The 15,992-nt window shown below is 61.5% G+C and overlaps 1 protein-coding gene across 1 annotated transcript; it reads left to right on the forward strand.

Annotated features, from left to right (window-relative positions):
• Positions 1 to 3,632: 3,632 nt before the first annotated feature.
• Positions 3,633 to 14,066, forward strand: GRIN2C (glutamate ionotropic receptor NMDA type subunit 2C). Its single transcript, XM_086473459.1, has 12 exons — positions 3,633 to 4,040; positions 5,769 to 6,364; positions 6,889 to 7,003; positions 7,575 to 7,786; positions 7,913 to 8,081; positions 8,460 to 8,613; positions 9,921 to 10,046; positions 10,133 to 10,362; positions 10,579 to 10,739; positions 11,275 to 11,462; positions 12,030 to 12,262; positions 12,651 to 14,066. Exons 1-12 carry the CDS (start codon positions 3,633 to 3,635, stop codon positions 14,064 to 14,066), a joined length of 4,008 nt encoding a protein of 1,335 aa, XP_086329585.1.
• The last annotated feature ends 1,926 nt before the right edge of the window (positions 14,067 to 15,992 follow it).

The raw sequence follows: 15,992 nt of genomic DNA on the forward strand, positions 1-15,992 counted from the left end.
TGCTGGGTGGTGGCAGATGAAGGTTGAAAGGAGACGGCGCTTGCCAGGGGCTGCCAGCACTTCTCCCTCCCGAGTCGTCACCCCTGCATGGCAAGAGGGATGGCGATGGGTTGGCTTTGGGGAGGTTTTGCTGCTTTCCCTCCTCTTGGGGGGCTCTGTTAAGGTCTCCTTGCTCCACAGGGGTGTCCCCCACCCAGGCAATGACAAGCCCTGGCACAACCTGGTGCCCTCCCTGGTGCCCCCCATCTTCCCCGCGCGTCTCCCACCAGGTTCGGGTTCGCTCTGTCCTTTCCGTCCGTCAGCAGCCGTTCCCCCTCCCCTGGCACAGGCTGTGCCTTCCTTGTGGTTTCAGGCTTGGAGGCTTTTTGGGGGGATAAGGTTTCTCTTTCTTGAACCATATTTTGCGTTTTGGGATTTTATTTCTCCCTTTCCTGAGGTCAAAATATCTGCATGAGCTCTATTCCTCTCGGAGCAAGGGAGGGAGGGATGGAGGGAGGGCAAAAAGGAGGTTTAAAATTAGGACCAAACTTTCCCTGTTGCATTAAAATGACATTTCAGGGGGTGGTGGGAGGTAAGGGCTCGATCGGTGCCTTTAGCAGGAGGTTTCTGCGTTTGGTGTATCAGGTGAAGCTGTGCTTGGGAAAGGGATTAACCTGCTCAAAAGCTTCCCAAAGCACCAAAAAACAAGGGCCAAAGCCACTGAGCAGCTCTGCGGCTGTCCTCCGGTCCCCAGGGAGGCTGCTGGGAGGTGGCATTGCCCTGCCTGGGCTCCCGGCTGGGACCACGTTCCTCCTGCTCCAGCCTGGCCACCGGCCCTTCACCTGGCTGGAAAATCTCCTTTCTGGGAAGGTCTTTTCCCAAAGGAGCAATTCTGCAGTGCTTGCTATAAGAGGTTGAAAAATGTAGATTTTTTTAAAGTCCATGGGGCCTTTGCTGTGTTGTGCTGAGCCCAAGAGCAGCCTCGGCTCTGGCAGTAGCACAGGGCTGGTCTCAGTTCCTCCTCTGCCTCCACCGCTTCCTTGCAATTTACCTTCCCCACCCTCATCCCCCCAAAACCCCCACACTTTCCTGCACCCCTCTAGCTCACTCCTCAAAAAAAAACGAGCTGGAAGGGCACAGAGCCGGCTGGGCTGGAGGAGCCGGCTGGGCTGGAGGAGCCGGCTGCTCTTTGCATCCCAAACCTGGCCATTTTGGAGCAGCCCTGGCTCCAACCTGCACACAGAGCCCCTGCCAGCCATGGGCTCGCTGGCCCTAACCCCCTCCATCCTCCTCCGCAGCCTCCAAGGGCTGCGGTGAGCAGCTCGGCTCCGGCCGGCAGCACCAGATTCCCAGGAAGGATGGAAATTCATTCCCTGGCTTGTCTCAGCCATGGCTGAACAACGTGATGTGCCCACGCTCACCTCCCCTCTGCCAGTGCCATCGTGCTCCGAGGAACGGGGATGCGTTCCACCTGCGGCTCGGTCCAGTGGGAAACCAGTTTGCTCAAACCTGCTCCTGGTTGCACCTGGGAGCGGAGCAACCCCTTCGGCAGCAGAGCTTGGCATCACAGAAGGGGTTTGCTGGCCTGTGCTTGGATTACTTGGTGCTGGAAAAGGCTCCCGAGCATGGGGAAGAGATGGGTTGAGGAAGAGGAGGATGAGGGCCTGGGATGGGTCAGGTGCCAGGGCTGGCACGAGCAAGCTCGATCAGTCACCATGAGGGCCCAGAGTATATTTAAACGTCCTTGAGGAGGGCTCAGACGGGCAGAGCTGCTGGGAGAGCAGCTCTGTTTGTTTTGGGTGGCGTGTTGCTCCCCTTCCTCTCTGCTCGGGTAGCTGATGCCGGATTCCCAATGAATTATTTATCACGGGACTAAAAATACCCGGGAATTCGCAGTGAGGAGCAGGCGGTGCGGGCCGCCCCGCCACCGGACTGGCCGTGCCGGAGCATGGGACGCTGCCAGCATGGCATGACTCACCCACCGCTCTCTCCGGCCAAGGGGCCCTGGCTGCGGCCATCGGTGTGGCGTCGTGGCTCCTGCGGCTCACCCAGCTGCAATGTGGGGCTGTGAGGGGGATGCAGCTGGGCTGGGCGAACCTCCCTGGGTGACGGTGGGTGCTGGGGGTGGGTGATCCCCTACGGAAACCCATCTGGCCAAGAGAGATGCTGTCCAGTGAGTATCGGTGCCCATTCGGGTGCCCGAGCCCACCCAGCACCCATGGGGTGCAGGAGGGGGACATGGGGGCTCATGTCCCCTGTCTCTCCGGAGGGGACAGCCCCGGTGCTCAAATCCACACCGAGCAGCTCTTGCAGGGTGCCCAGCCAGGCAGTCGTTGGGTTTATTTGCAGTGTTTTCAGTCCAGCACGCTGGCAGTGCTTCTGCAGTGTGCCGAGGGGTTGTGCACCACTGCGGCACGGAAGGGTGTTGGGGTTTGGGTCCCCAGGGCACCCCAGACCCCCAAACCATCTGGGACTCGGCAAGGGGCTCCTCCAGCCGTGCCGAGGACACGTTAAGCAACAGCAGCTTTTAATTGCAAGTGACGTTTCTGAGCACCAGCTGGCATCTCGCTGCATGGAGCGACACCGGTGCGTGGCTGGTGCCACCGTGGAGGGCTGCTTGTCCCCCTCCCCGCTGCTCAGCGTGGCCCTGGGGACAACGGGGCTTGGAGGGGCTCGGATGCCCCCAGCCGCAGGTCTTGCCGCGGGTTGGTTTTGCCGGCGGGCTCCGAGGAAGGGGTGAGCTCTAGCACAGGGTCCATTGCTGTGGACAGCGATGTCTGCCCCCCCCTGTGGGGACTGTCACCCTGCCTGCCGTGGGCTGGGCACCCACAGTTGGTGGGGAATTGCGGACCTGGCAGGGAGGGAACGTACCCAAACAACCCCCACAAACACAGCGTGGCTTTGGGGTGCAGCTGGCAAGGACGCAGCACGGAAGGCGTGCCAGCCGGGCGGGCAATGCCAGTGGGGGACACGCACTGGGGGGTAAAGGTGAGAGGGGGGAAGCTGAAGGATGATATCTAGGGGGGAAACTTGGAGATAAGGGATCAGGTGGGGGCTGGAGCAGGGTGATGGGCAGAGGACAGGCAAGGGACCGGCTGCTCCGATAACGGTGTCGTTTGCAAAATCCCAACATGGGGGTTGCAGAGCTGAATCCTCCTCAAGGGCAAAGCCTTTAAATATTGAAGATGGCTGTTAGCTGTAGAGAGAGGCACCAGGGAGCTGCCAGCTTCTCCTGCCACCTCTCGCTGCTGTCCCCATCCCTGGCCGAAGCGGCGATAAGCATCGTAGCGGTGATGGCTTCTGGAGAGGGAGTGGGAGGACAACGGGACTGGGAGGGAGATGGTGGTGGTGTGATGGGGATCGGTGGGTGGTGGGAAAGAGGGACTAGCTGGGAAGGGTTAGTGATTGCTGGGACTGGGGACAAGGGACACAGCACAGGGTTGCACAGTGGGCGGTGGGTACAGCCCTGTGGTCATCCCTCCACCATGTCCAGCCTCCAAAGGACAAGGGTCCCCCTCCCTCCCTGGGGTCAACCCCCTCCTGGTGCTGCCCCAGCACAGTGGAGAGGGCTGGGGCGAGCGGGGCCAGGGGTCCTGGTGTGCAGATGGATACAAGGGGCTGTGTCCCGTCCTGGCAGGGACGCGGCGGTGGACATGGGCAGAGCGCCGGTGCACGCTCTGCTACTGTCGATGGTGCTGGGCTGCTCGGCTGCCTTCACGGACCTCCTGCTGCCAGGCCCCGAGGAGCCGGTGGTCAACGTGGCCGTGGTGTTTGGGGGCACGTCCTACCCCCTGCACATCCGCTCCCGCCTGAGTCCCCAAAGCTTCCTGGACATGCCCCTGGAGATCCACCCCATCACCGTCATCGTCAACAACACCAACCCCAGCACCCTCCTCACCCAGATCTGCGACATCCTTGCCAGCCACAAGATCCACGGCATCGTCTTCGAGGACAACGTCGGCACAGAGGCCGTGGCCCAGATCCTTGACTTCATCTCCTCCCAGACCCAGGTTCCCGTCATCAGCATCAGTGGGGGGTCTGCTGTGGTCCTGACCCCAAAGGTGAGGCATTCGCTGGGAGTTATTTCTGGGAGGAGTGGGAGCAGCGAGGGATTATTAGAGAGGAGCAGATAGAGGATGTGACACGCGGGAGGGCAGAGGAGTTGCTGGGCCGCGGTACAGGCAGGAGAAGGCAGTGGCTATGGCAGCGTGGCCTAATGGGGCGGTGGGACATGGAAGGGACTTTGGGGGGGGGGTCCTGTTGATGTGACATGGGAGGGGACTTCCGTACGCTGTGGAGGGACATTCCCTGGTGTCCTGCTTCCCATCCCCGCCAGGCTGTGCCCACCGTGGGGTGCTGGGGTTGTGGTGCTGAGTCTGCCAGGGCAGTGGCAGCGTTGACACGTCCCCATCCTCCTCCCTCCCCACCCCACCAGGGCCAGATCCAGCCCTGAATTGTCTGGGCAGGCAGCATGGAGAAGCCTCGCTGGGCTGTGGCAGCGTTCTCAGGTGCACCATGGGCCGAAACAGGATTTTTGGCTTCTCTGCTCCTCGCTGGTGTCAGACACTGTCACTGTCACTGTCACTGTCACCTGCCTGCCGGGAAGTGCTGGCAGCAGCGAGAGCTGGAGAGGGGCTGGAGGGTGCTGGGCGGGTGGCGATGGGCTGCAGCGAGGCTCCCGTCCCTCCCGGGGAGGAGATTCGGGTTATCTCCTCCTGGCTGCTCATCTCATCCTGCCCAGCCTGGGCACTGGAGGGTCCTGGTGCTGGCTTCTTCCCATGACAGCAGCCCCTGGGCTGGAGTCCCTGCTGCTCCTCGGGGCACTGGTTTTGTGCTCTGCTTGCCCAGAGATTTTAGGGTCTAAACCCCTTGGATGGCACCTCAGCAGCTCTGTTCGCACCAACTCATGCTCCCGGACCACCCTGAGCTGCTGCTTGCTGTGGGTGGGTGGCAGTGGGTGCAGTGGTCTTGGGTGGGTGCAATGGACTCATGTGAGTGCAGAGGGCTCGGGTGGGTGCAGTGGGCTCAGGTGGAGCCCAAGCAACTAAATAATAGCCATGGCTTTGCTGTGGTCTGGGTGTTTTTCTGCAGCATTCTCCAGGGGTTGGGTAATTTGGGGGCAGTGGAGGGACCTGTCTGAAGGCTCAACCTCCTCCTCCTCCTCCCATGGGTCTGAGGTCCCTGCAGCTCCTACTCCCCAGACAGGACTCCCCGGGGCTCACCCCTCCAGCTGGACCACCAGCCTTGTTGGAAAGACTACTTCTCTGGAGGTGGAGGGGGTCCGGGTGGCAAAACCCTGCTGCCTGCACACGACCTTCTGCAAATGCCATTCGCTGAATCATTTAAGACAGAATCAGATCAATTAATGTCTGCTAATGAGAGGCCAGATGGCCGGGAAGGTGAGGCGGGAGGGAAGGAGCCGCACGGGCTCCAGCAGCAGGTAGTGAGTCGGAGCCGGGATGGGATTTATGCTCCTGGCAGAGCCCTTGCCTCCCTCCCTCTCCTGGTTTAAGGAGAAATTGTTGGTCTCCTTTGGAGGATGGATGAATTCTTGCTCAACAAGCTGAGAAACGGAGGAGATGCTTCAGGGCTTGAACCTTTTCACGGGATGAGGTTTCCTGGAGACCACCAGTGGATTATTCCCATTTCGGGTGGCTCCAGCCCATGGACCACACCAATTCAAGGCTCCTTTGAACCCTTCATGATGGCAAATTCAAGGAGGCTTGCATGGGTGCAGGAGACCTGGACCATGATGCCAGAGCAGCCCCTGACCTCTTCTTCTCCCGCAGGAGCCCGGCTCGGCTTTCCTGCAGTTGGGTGTCTCCATTGAGCAGCAAATCCAGGTGATCTTCAAGGTGTTGGAGGAATACGACTGGGGCTCCTTTGCCGTCATCACCAGCCTCTACCCGGGCTACAACATCTTCCTGGACGTCATTCGCTCCTTCACGGACGCCAGCTATTTCGGCTGGGAGCTGCAGGAGGTGCTCACCTTCGAGATGAGCCAGGAGCGGAGCAGCTCCAGGACGCAGCGGCTCCTGCGGCAGATCGATGCTCAGGTCCTTATCGTCTACTGCTCACGAGAGGAGGCCGAGTACCTCTTCGCCATGGCGGAGCAAGCTGGCCTCGTGGGGCCGGGCTATGTCTGGATTGTGCCCAGCCTGACGGTGGGCAACATGGAGGTGCCACCCGCCTCCTTCCCCGTTGGCCTCATCAGTGTGGTGACGGAAAGCTGGAAGCTGAGCCTGCGGCAGAAGGTGCGGGATGGGGTGGCCATCATTGCCATGGGGGCAGCCAGCTTCTTCCGGACCTACGGCTACCTCCCAGATGTGGGACGGGACTGCCGGGCCCCCGCTGGGCCCACTGCTGCCAACACCAGCTTCTACCGGTGAGGCCTGGGGACCCAGTGGGATGGGTGTGAAATGGGGGAAATGAGGAAATGGAGAGAAAAGGGTCAAGGGAGGAGGAGGATGGAGCTGGTGGGGAGGGGGAATGATGCTTGCTGTGGGCTGCAGCTGCTGGTCCATGCCTCTTGGCTGGGTTTCTCCTGGGACATCTCCCCAGAGCAGCCCTTGCCTTTTCCCATGCTTCTCTGCAGCACGGGACCCTCGGGGGTCTCAGGGGGACTTTCACAGGTCTGCTTTGTAGTGCAGGCACGGCACCTTGGGGCTGCTGTGGCAGTCTGTGCATCCTCAACCCTGAAGTGGTCCATCCTCGGTGCCTCCTTGCTGGCAGGGCTTTCTCCAGCTCCCCGCTGCCTGTTCCGTAGGGGACTAAACCTGGTCCCCAGCTCTCAGCCCCACGTCTCTCTGTGGAACCCATGGCAGCCTGGCTGGAGCTGGAGGAGGAGGAGGAGGGCTGTGCGGGGCTGGGCTGCACAGCCAGGGCCTTACAGGCACTGTGTCCCATCAGGCATCTCCTCAACGTGACATGGGAGCACAGGGACTTCTCCTTCAATGAAGGTGGCTACCTCGTCAGGCCCACCATGGTGGTGATCTCACTCAACCAGCACCGGCTCTGGGAGATGGTAGGACCCCTGGACCCCTCGGGATGGGCACACCAGGGGGGTGGCCGTGGAGGGTGAGCCTGGGGCCATGCACAGGCTGGGGTCCTACCCTGGGGAAGGTTGTCCCACACAAAACCCATGGCTAGTAACAAAAGTACCCATGGTGGCATGGTGGGGCTTCGCGGCAATATCAGGCACCAAAGCTCTGCCAAGAACTGGGCTTTTGTCCTGTAATTTGGCTGAAAAGTTCCAAAAGAGGCAAAAAAGCAGCTGCCCACCTCTGGAGAACAGCAGCCAAGCACCTAGACCTGAAACAAGCTGCGTGGAGTTTTTTGTTCTAGTTTAAAAGTATTATGGTAAAGTTTGGCCAGGTTTGTGCTGACGCTTGGGGCCCAGAAGGAACCACTTTGCCCCGTGGTCAGTGGGTGCGTGGGGAAAGGGGTGCTGAGACGGGTCTCACCACGGCTGAGCTCCAGCCTAACGATGCTCTGGGAGACACGAGCCCTGAAGGTGTGGGGAGGGTGGACACGGGACCCAGTGTGATCCCCAGAGCCTCTTGCTGGGGTGACAGTGTGCTCTCCCTCGGGGTCAGGTGGGCAAGTGGGAGAAAGGCATCATCCACATGAAGTACCCGGTATGGCCCCGCTACGGCTCCTTCCTGCAGCCTGTGGCCGATAACCGCCACCTGACGGTGGCCACACTGGAGGAGAGACCTTTTGTCATCGTGGAGAACACGGACCCCAGCACCGGGGTCTGCGTGCGCAACACCGTGCCCTGCCGCAAGCAGACCAACTCCTCCCAGAGGTGAGCAGCGAGGACGGAGCACAGCAATTTTGGCCACTCCTTCCCAGGCACGTGGTGTCCAGGGGGCACCAGGGTGCTCAGAGCGTCTTTGGTTGGTCCAACCCATTTTTGCCGGTGTGGTTTCAGTGGTGATGGCCTCGTGGATCCCTACACCAAGCTGTGCTGCAAGGGCTTCTGCATCGACATCCTGAAGAAGCTGGCCAAGGCGGTGAAGTTCTCCTATGACCTCTACCTAGTGACCAACGGCAAACACGGCAAGATCGTCCGCGGGGTCTGGAATGGCATGATTGGTGAGGTAGGGGTGAGCACGGCTCGGACCCCACCTTCAGCCCACCCTGCGGGGGTACAGCTCGCTTGGGGCATGCCCTGACGTAGAGATAGGGTCAAGGTGCCTGCAGTGGGACTCTGGGCAGGGCACAGCTTGGCATGAGCTTATGGGCAAGGCATCGTGGAGGAGAATGGGGAGGGAGTCAGCCGAACATTTACAAGCCCACAGCTGGTTGTGTTCCTGTCACTGGTCATTTAAGAAGCTAATATTTAAAAAAAAATAAAACCAAAACAAGACAAGAGTTAAGGTTGGGAATGCTGGAGATGAGGAATTGCCTGGGGAAGGTGGTCTGAGTCCCTCTGCCTGTCCATCTGCCCACCCCGAGACCATCTGCCCCTTCCCCAGGTGTACTACAAGCGCGCGGACATGGCCATCGGCTCCCTCACCATCAACGAGGAGCGCTCCGAGATCGTGGACTTCTCCGTGCCCTTCGTGGAGACGGGCATCAGTGTCATGGTGGCCAGGAGCAACGGCACCGTGTCCCCCTCTGCCTTCCTGGGTGAGATGTGTGTCCCTCCACCTGCCTGTCTGCAGGTTCATCCCATGCTTCTGACAAATGCAAATTAGAAATATTGTTCGGTTTTAATAACTTCTAGGAAAAAAAAAAGCCTGAGTCATAAGGGAAGGAGATTGTGCTGCCGGCTTTGGGGCTTCCTCCTCCTCTCGCCTGAATAATCCTTTTATTACGGAGACAGAGGCTGGGATCGGTGGTTTCCTCCTCTTCATTAATTGTGTGGAGGAGGGAGGACGGGGATGTGGGGGGGGGAGACAAGGCGGGGATTTGCCAGCTCTGAGCTCTGCTCTGGGGACCCCTCCTCTACCACCGTCACCAGAGCCCGTGGTTAAGCCGGGTGTAGGAAACCGCCGGTGCCAAAAGTTTTATTTAATGAGTTTTAAAAAAGCAAAGCTGCAGCCTCGGAAGGGGAGGGGACTGGCCAAGGTCGTCACGAAATTCAGCCTGAGCGCTCAGGCAGGGCTTGAGGCTCTCGGCAAGGGCACAGCGGTGGTGTCCCGGCTTAGCCGGAGCCGGGCTCCCACGTGGGGAGGGTGTGTTTGCGGGTGGCAGGGATGCCACGGGGTGTGGGACATCGCCAACCTGGGCACATCTTCCCCCTCCTGTCCGTCCCCCCCCCCGCCGTGCTGCGGGGCCCGACCTCCCCCTGGAGCAGGGGGTCACCTTCACCAGCCCCGGGGACAGACGGAGCATCCCGCCCCAGCTTGGCAGGGCCGGGGTCCGGGGTCCCCCCACCTCCCCCCTCCTGCGCTAATGAGCCACATCCCCATCAGGGGAGGCCTCTCTGCCCTGACAGCGAAGGACACGCTGACAAATGGACCTCAGCAGCCACACGTTGAGGGCTTGGATGCATCCCCACTGCTCCCGCCTCATCCCGGGCAGATGGGGGCTCACTGCCCACCTCCTACTCCTGGGGGGCTCTGCCAGGGGCTGAATGGGGCCGGAGGGCCTGGTCCTATGCCTGGTGCAGGCATGATCCCATGGCCAGAGCCATCAGGGGAGACAATCCGTGATCCCATGGGAAACCCTCCTGCCAATGACCCTGGAGATGGGCAGCATCTCCCTGTCGATGAAAGACCGATCTTGTTTAGGCAGGGAAGCATGGCTGCATCCCCTCCTTTCTCGGCATCCCCCTTCCCTCCTGAGTCCCTGTAGATCTGATCGGCCGTGGTCTCCTCTCCGAGGGGCAGTATTCAGGAGGATGAGCCCTGTATATCAGGGAGGGCTCCTGGGGGTCTCCTGGGGGCAGTGGGGTGTCCCAGGGGGCTGACGGAGTCCCACTTGCCTTGCAGAGCCTTACAGCCCGGCTGTATGGGTCATGATGTTCGTGATGTGCCTCACCGTGGTGGCTGTCACCGTCTTCGTGTTCGAGTATTTCAGCCCCGTTGGCTACAACCAGAACCTCACCAGCGGCAAGAGTGAGTTGGGGGAGGCAGGAGCTGGGCAGGGGGGACACATCCCCGGCCAGGCTGATGGCTGTCCCCTCTGTCCCCTGTCCCTGCAGGGCCAGGAGGACCCTCCTTCACCATTGGCAAGTCGGTGTGGCTGCTGTGGGCTCTGGTCTTCAACAACTCGGTGCCCATCGAGAACCCCAAGGGCACAACCAGCAAGATCATGGTGCTCATCTGGGCCTTCTTCGCCGTCATCTTCCTCGCCAGCTACACTGCCAACCTGGCTGCCTTCATGATTCAGGAGCAGTACATTGACACCGTGTCGGGGCTGAGCGACAGGAAGGTGGGGCTGATGATTGGGCTGGGAACCCTAAAAAATAATGGGGTTTTTGGGTGGGGAGAACTTGGGGAAGGCTGCACGTCACTGCCAGCCAGCTGGGCATGGGTGGGTGAATGGAGGGCTGGCTGTGGGGAGGGGGGACATGCTGGGGACACAGCAGGGGACGTGGCAGGGACATGGACACCACATGATGCCCCTCCCTGGGGATCCCCCTTGCAGTTCCAGAAGCCACAGGAGCAGTACCCCCCCTTCCGCTTCGGCACCGTCCCCAATGGCAGCACCGAGAGGAACATCCGCAGCAACTACCCCGACATGCACACCCACATGGTGAAGTACAACCAGCGCTCTGTGGAGGATGCCCTCACCAGCCTCAAAATGGGGTATGGCTCCCCCAAATGCGGTACAGCTCCCCCGGATAGGGTACGGCTTCCAGAGATGGGGTACAGCTCCTCCAAGTGGGATACAGGACCCCCAAATGAACTATGGCTCCCTGGGATGGAGCACAGTGCCACCCAGTAGGGCTTCCTCAACTGGGGTACAGCCCCCTCCAAGTGAGATTTGGGCTCCCCAGGCTGGGTATAGCTCTCCCAGATGAGGTATGGCTCTGTGCAGCTTCTCTACATGAGATACGCCCCCCCCAAACAGAGTACGACCCCCTGCAGATGGGGTACAGCTTCATACAGCACCCTGCAAAAGGGATGCAGCCCCCCGGGTTGGGTACTTTCCCCCCAAGTGGGGTTATAGCTCTCCAAGATGGGGCAGAGAACCCCCACAAAGAGGACACAACCCCCTCGAGATATGCTACAGTTATCCAAAAGGGGTAGAGCTGCCCCAAAAGAGGTACAGCCCCCTAAGAAAGGGCTGCCGGCACACACATACACCCCCCCCTCACCCTCCCTCCCATCGGTGGAGTAGGAAGCTGGATGCCTTCATCTACGACGCAGCGGTGCTCAACTACATGGCGGGCAAGGACGAGGGCTGCAAGCTGGTGACCATCGGCAGCGGGAAGGTGTTCGCCACCACGGGCTACGGCATCGCCCTGCAGAAGGACTCGCGTTGGAAGCGGGCCATCGACCTGGCCCTGCTCCAGTTCCTGGGAGACGGTGGGTGCCCAGGAGAGCTTCTCATTAGCCCTGTCCCCATCCTCACCTCACCTCCCTGCAAATTAACCCAGGGATCAGGGCTTTGGTCCCCAGGCCCTGTGCAGCCTCCGTAGCTCCTTGAAGGGTGCCACTGAGGGGCTTCTCCACCAGCTCCTTTCAGGGGGGGATTGAATCCAGCAGCATCTCTCCAGCTGGGCACTGGCAGGGGTGTCATTCCCTCCGGGGTCACTTCTTTTCCTGCAGGCTGTAAAATCCTGGAGATGGCCACGCACAAAATCTGAGGGTCAGGAGGAGAAGCCTGGGAAGGGGACAGTGAGCACGGCTGGCTGGCCTGTGGGTGGGGGACAGAGACAGGAGAGGGGCCTGGAGAAGGACAAGTGACTCGTGAGATGCTCAGGCCAAGGGCAGCAGCAAGGACTAGGTGATAACTAGCTCCGTGGGCTTGGGGGGGGGCTTTCTCTTCCTCCAGTCACGATGGGGTGGGGATGGGCAGGGTCTGTGCTTGGGGAGATGATGCCCGGGGAGGGCATTTTCATGCCCCACACCACTGTGCATGTCCGGCCCCAGGAGAGACCCAGAAGCTGGAAACGGTTTGGCTATCAGGGATCTGCCAGAATGAGAAGAACGAGGTGATGAGCAGCAAGCTGGACATCGACAACATGGCCGGAGTTTTCTACATGCTGCTGGTGGCCATGGGGCTGAGCCTGCTGGTCTTCGCCTGGGAGCACCTCGTCTACTGGAAGTTGCGTCACTCTGTCCCCAAGTCCCACAAGCTTGACTTCCTCCTGGCCATCAGCAGGGTGAGTGACGCTGCTGGGGGCTCTCGAGTGGCCCAAATGTCCTCCCACGGTGTCATGGGCTTGGGCGTGGCTTGGTGGGCGTTGTCCCTTCGATCCACATGGGAGGGACTGGCGATGTTTGTGCTGACGTGAGCTCTTGGTGGGGGAGAAAAGCCAGGTTTTGGTGAAAAAGCTCAGCCCTGGGAGTGACCCCGCGTCTGCATTAGCATTCCTGGGGAAAGGGCCGATGGAGGATGGTGTCACCCACCCTGGCAGTGCTGGCAACGCTGCGGAGGGGACATCAGTGCCGTCAGGACATCTCAGCCTCAGCTCGGCAGGCTGGGTTCATGGATGTAGGACCCCAGTGACCCGGCTGATGGTGGGGGCCCCCCCCTGCTTCTCTCCACAGGGCATCTACAGCTGCTTCAGTGGGGTGCAGACCCTGGCGAGCCCCGGGCGGGCGCCCACACCCGACGTCACCGCCAGCTCGGCCCAGGCCAACGTGCTGAAGATGCTGCAGGCGGCCAAGGAGATGGTGTCAACGGCCAGCGTGGGCGGCTCGCTGGAGCAGGCCACCCGCACCATCGAGGACTGGAGCAGCCACAGCGAGCGCCTCCAGACCACCTTCTCCCTGAGGACACCCCAGCTCGTGGTGCAGAACAGCACCGGTGCCCACCGGGCCCCCTCCTCTGGCCCAGCCCCCTCCGAGAGGCTGGGGAGAGCCTACGCTCCCAAGGGTGCTCCCCTGGGGCTGCCGCTGTCCCAGCCCATCCCTGTGGACTCCCGGCTGCCTGGGGAGGAGAAGTGGAGAGGGGCAAACGAGCACGTCCCCCGCCTCCTCCACCCCCTGAAGTTTCGGGGTGGCTGTGCAGGGGATGAAACCCTCCCAGGTGTCCCCCACCTCCTGATGAAGACCTCCCCAGGGGGGGATTTTGGGGAGCAGGTGCTGGTGGGGAACCATGTTGGGGCTCCCCTCCCACCCCCTATGTCCCCCAGGGATCTCCCACCACCGGACATCTACAGGGAGCACAAGCGGCTGGCGGGGCGGGGGGACCGGCTGCCAAACACCCCCTTGCTCCAGGGGGATGGGGGACACGGGGCCTCGGGGACGCTGCCCCGGCTGCTTTCGGCAGCGGAGAAGAGGCGGGAGGTGGGCAGCCCCTTCCAGCCTCCATCCTGCCCTCGCGGAGCCTTCCCAAAAGCCACCAGGACTTGCAGAGCCAGGGGTGAGCTGGCTGGGCTGGAGGCTGCGGTGATGGAGCGGGAGAAGCCAAACCGGCGGGCGAGCTCAGCCAGGGTGCCGGGGGAGCGGGGTGAGAAGCGGCGCCCCGGGGGTCTGCGGCACTGTGGTGCTGCCCACCCGCCCGCCCGCACCGACATGCCCGACCTCTTCCCTGAAGCCGAGGCCGGCTACGGCTGCGGCCCCCGCTGCTCCCAGGCCACCGGCCGGCTGGCACCACGCTCGCCCGTGGCCAGGCTGCCATCCTACCGGGAAGCTTGCCGGCAGAACCCCCGTGCCACCGCCACCGTACCGGCGTGTACGACGTACGCTTGCCTGAACTCCTACGCCAACCTGCCCCTCTACCTGGGCAACATCTCACAGGGGTCTCCGCCACCCCGTGAGCACCCCAGGGTGCTGGTGGGCTGTGGCCGGGGGGCCGGGCGCTGGGACAGTGGCTGCAGAGACTGCGGGAGGCGTGGGGAGCCGGCCTTGCTGCGGGCGGCGGGGACGGAGAGGAGGGACCCGCTGGTGGCCCGCGGGGTGACGAGTCCCTGTGCCGGCGGGTCCTGGCGGCGGGTCTCAAGCCTGGAGTCGGAGGTTTGACGGGGGAGGATGGGGGGGGTGTCTGCACCCCTCTGCCTGCCCTTTGCCTGGGAGTCCCCATGGACCAGCCAGCAGCTCCTAGCCGGGCTCCAGCCTCCCGGGGTCCTGCACCGCCAGCAGCAGGATGCTCCAAGCAGCTCGGCAGGTCCCGTGCGCTTTGGGGAGTCAGAGGAGCCTGGCGGGGGCTGGCGTGCACTGGCTCGGGCTCTCCCCACAAGCAGGGCTGGCATCGGGGACGCCAAACTCATTGCTGCCGTGTTGCCATCACGTTTTGGTTTCATTCAAGGGACTCGAAACACCATGTCCAGGTCATTAAAGAGACATTTTCAACTGTCTGGGGACCCTTCTTCCATCCTCCAGCAGTGAGACCGGGGCTACCCTTGGCTTTACCCCCTGTCACGGGGATGCTTGTGGTCCTGTGCATCCCCTCCCTGCTTGCATCCCTTTACTGCTGAGACCTGTCACAGGCTCGTCCCGCCGGCAGCAGCCAGGCAAAGGAAAATGGCAACTCGTTAAACTGCGCTGAGGGATAATTCCTTAGGAGCCATCAGCCTGCGCCGAGGCTGGAGCTGAGCACCGAAGCTGGAGTTGCTGCAGCCTGCTTGGGTTTTGGGGTGCTGGGCGCAGATGGCTGTGAGCTGGGGTCAGCGAGGGATGCTCCCACGGCTGCAAAGCAGCAGCCTGGCAGGGAGCTGCAGCGCGGCACAGCAGCCCCGGGAAGGTGTGCCATGGGGGAATGAGAAAGGGAAGACAATTCCTCCCACCTTCCCAGGGCCAATGGAGCCATAAATCAGGTGTGATAGATGAGCCGGGTTTAATTCCTCTCTTGATGTACACGTCTAACACAGCCCTTTCCCTGCCGGGCTGGCAGGGGTGCGGGCAGGGGCGGCCGCGATTCCACAGGCAGCACCGGGCAGGAGAGAAGGGTTTTGGGAAGCGGGATCTGAGGCCACCGGGGCCCGGGGCAGCGGCCACGGCTTCACCAGGTGGTACCAGCCCCATCCCAGGGAAGCACAAGGACTATGCAAGGCTGCCTGATCCCAGGGAGATGCCAACCCTCAGCCCCCCTTACCACCCACTTCTACATCGCCTGCCTGGATGAATGTTCCCCCAAGAAGCTGCTCTAAAACTCCTTTTTTTTTTTCTTTATTCCCTCCCATTTAAAAGCAGCTCTTGGGGCTGCTGCCAGCCTCCGAGCAGCCGGAGCTGGTAACAGCGAGGGGACAATGGCAGGGGCTGCTCCGGGCCACCCAGCCCTGTCCTGCGGAGGGCTCCAAAGCCCCGGGGAGGTCAGGAAGGGCCCGGCCATACGTGGCACAGGGTTGAAAGCATTGGCAATGTCTGTCTGTCCATCCATCTGTCCATCAAGCCATCCGCCCATCTGTCTAGGGTTAAATCCAGCCAGTGCCCTCCCATCCCCCAGCCTGGCTGCCATCACACGCCTGTGCCAGCGCTTTAATTCCCTTTACTTATTTATCATCGCAATTGTCTCTTAATTGCTTTGGCAGCCCCCCCGAAGCCTCCTGGCGAGGGAGGGAGGTGCTGGTATATAAATAAATAAACCCGGGTGAAGGCAAGGGGATCCTTGCCGGGCTGCCCCAGACGATGGCACCCATTTGCCCGGGGCAAACGTCCCCAGCTGGGTGCCCCGGATGCCCCTGGGGGGGGTGGGGGGGGGTATGACAGGCTGGTCCCCAGGAGGCTCCGATGTGGCCTGAAGAGCTTTTGCCCACATTGTGGCATTCTAGCCCAAGGAAGCCAGCACACACAGCTGTACCTTCGGGGTCGGGGCCAAGCCTGAGCTGGCACTGAGGCTGTGAGAACAAAAGGGAGCAGAAAAGGGAAAAAAATAAATATCAAAAATCTCCAACCCACGTTCTAAATTAATTAGTGATGTCCCCGGTGACTCAGCAGAGACCAAATGGA

The sequence above is a fragment of the Leptosomus discolor genome, chromosome 15 (assembly GCF_034619465.1).
Source record: "Leptosomus discolor isolate bLepDis1 chromosome 15, bLepDis1.hap2, whole genome shotgun sequence".
Taxonomy (NCBI): Eukaryota; Metazoa; Chordata; class Aves; order Leptosomiformes; family Leptosomidae; genus Leptosomus; species Leptosomus discolor.